This window comes from Formica exsecta, unplaced genomic scaffold (genome assembly GCF_003651465.1).
Source record: "Formica exsecta isolate Colony F162 unplaced genomic scaffold, ASM365146v1 scaffold120, whole genome shotgun sequence".
Lineage (NCBI taxonomy): Eukaryota > Metazoa > Arthropoda > Insecta > Hymenoptera > Formicidae > Formica > Formica exsecta.
Window position 1 is genome coordinate 1,615,122 of NW_021848537.1, and position 1,117 is coordinate 1,616,238.

A 1,117-nucleotide genomic window follows, 5' to 3' on the forward strand; every position below is an offset into this window, starting at 1 on the left:
TAAACTTGATGTTACCGAGCATCTTGCGCTTGGCCACCTGCCGGCGCTCTTCTTCCTCTGGACCAAGCTCATCCTGATTCTCGAACGCCTCGCTTGCTTTTGAACGATTTTCGAACTCGTCTTTGCACTTGTTAAGTAAAAGGACTCTGAATGTGCTCTGGCCTTTTTGACTTTCATCGATCGGTTTACGGGGTTCAAAGTTTGCGGCTTCGTCAGACAGCTGTTTGCACAGCCGTGCGTACATAGAACTGTACTTGGGTTCATCAAGCGCTTTTTCGAAGATCTAAAAAATTGTTATTGATATTTTTTTTAATGAACCAGCATCAAAGCGTCTTATACGATAAATATCATCATTTTACGACGCATCAATACGTACCAAGAAAATAACACCCTTGAGAATCACATGGGAATTAAGCTCAACGTTGAGCAGGTCGTTGCTCAGCTTTGCGAATTTTTCCGGTGTGAGCTTGTTAAGAATACCCCGTACCTTTCTAAAGATGAGATCATTTCGGCTTTCTGGGGTGAGTGCATCGCGTCTAACAGTTGAAGGAGGGATCCAGCGTAGCTCAGTGGATAGGGAGCGAATATCGTCCCTGGAAGGCATCGAATTTTTCTAATGTCAGTGTCAACGCAAGTAGCAACGTACAGGGACGATTTGCGCACTATTTTTTGTAATAAGTAACGCGTTCTCGCGTTTCTATTGTTTTTTTTTTTTTTTTTTTTTTTTTGTTATTTCCTGACAATGTTGAGCTGACATTTTACGCAGCATTCGCAGACCTCGCCTTTATTTCACGAAGGCGCTATTTTTAATCGAAATTTAAGATGCCATTGCACCGGACGGGACGCGTCAACGGACGTAGTCGACGGAATCAAAGTCGAGCGAGTGGGTGGCCGCCCTCGAACGAGCAGCCACCGAGAGAGCGCGACTCGACGTAAACACATACGCACGCACACACGTGCGTCCAAGTGCGTTGCTATGGCACCAGCCTGCAAGCACCGCCTAGGACAGGTCAGTGACAAAGCAAGGTCACGTCAAGTGCTTCGAGGGCTTTCAGCATGCGTCCGATTCCCGCTCTTGCGAGGAAGCGAGAGAGAAAGAGGGAGAGATCTCGTCTCT

The 1,117-nt window shown here is 46.7% G+C and overlaps 1 protein-coding gene across 1 annotated transcript in view; it reads right to left on the reverse strand.

The window, feature by feature from the left end:
- The window catches only part of LOC115241986 (eukaryotic translation initiation factor 4 gamma 2-like), a 13,126-nt gene extending 12,400 nt beyond the window's left edge, over nucleotides 1–726 (reverse strand). The window contains exons 1-2 of the mRNA XM_029817986.1: nucleotides 377–726; nucleotides 6–283 (exon numbers count right to left, since the gene is read on the reverse strand). Of these exons, the coding sequence (XP_029673846.1) occupies nucleotides 6–283; nucleotides 377–604 (506 nt within the window). The 5' untranslated portion in view covers nucleotides 605–726. The remainder of the gene's footprint in view (nucleotides 1–5; nucleotides 284–376) is intronic.
- Between the last annotated feature and the right edge of the window lie 391 nt (nucleotides 727–1,117).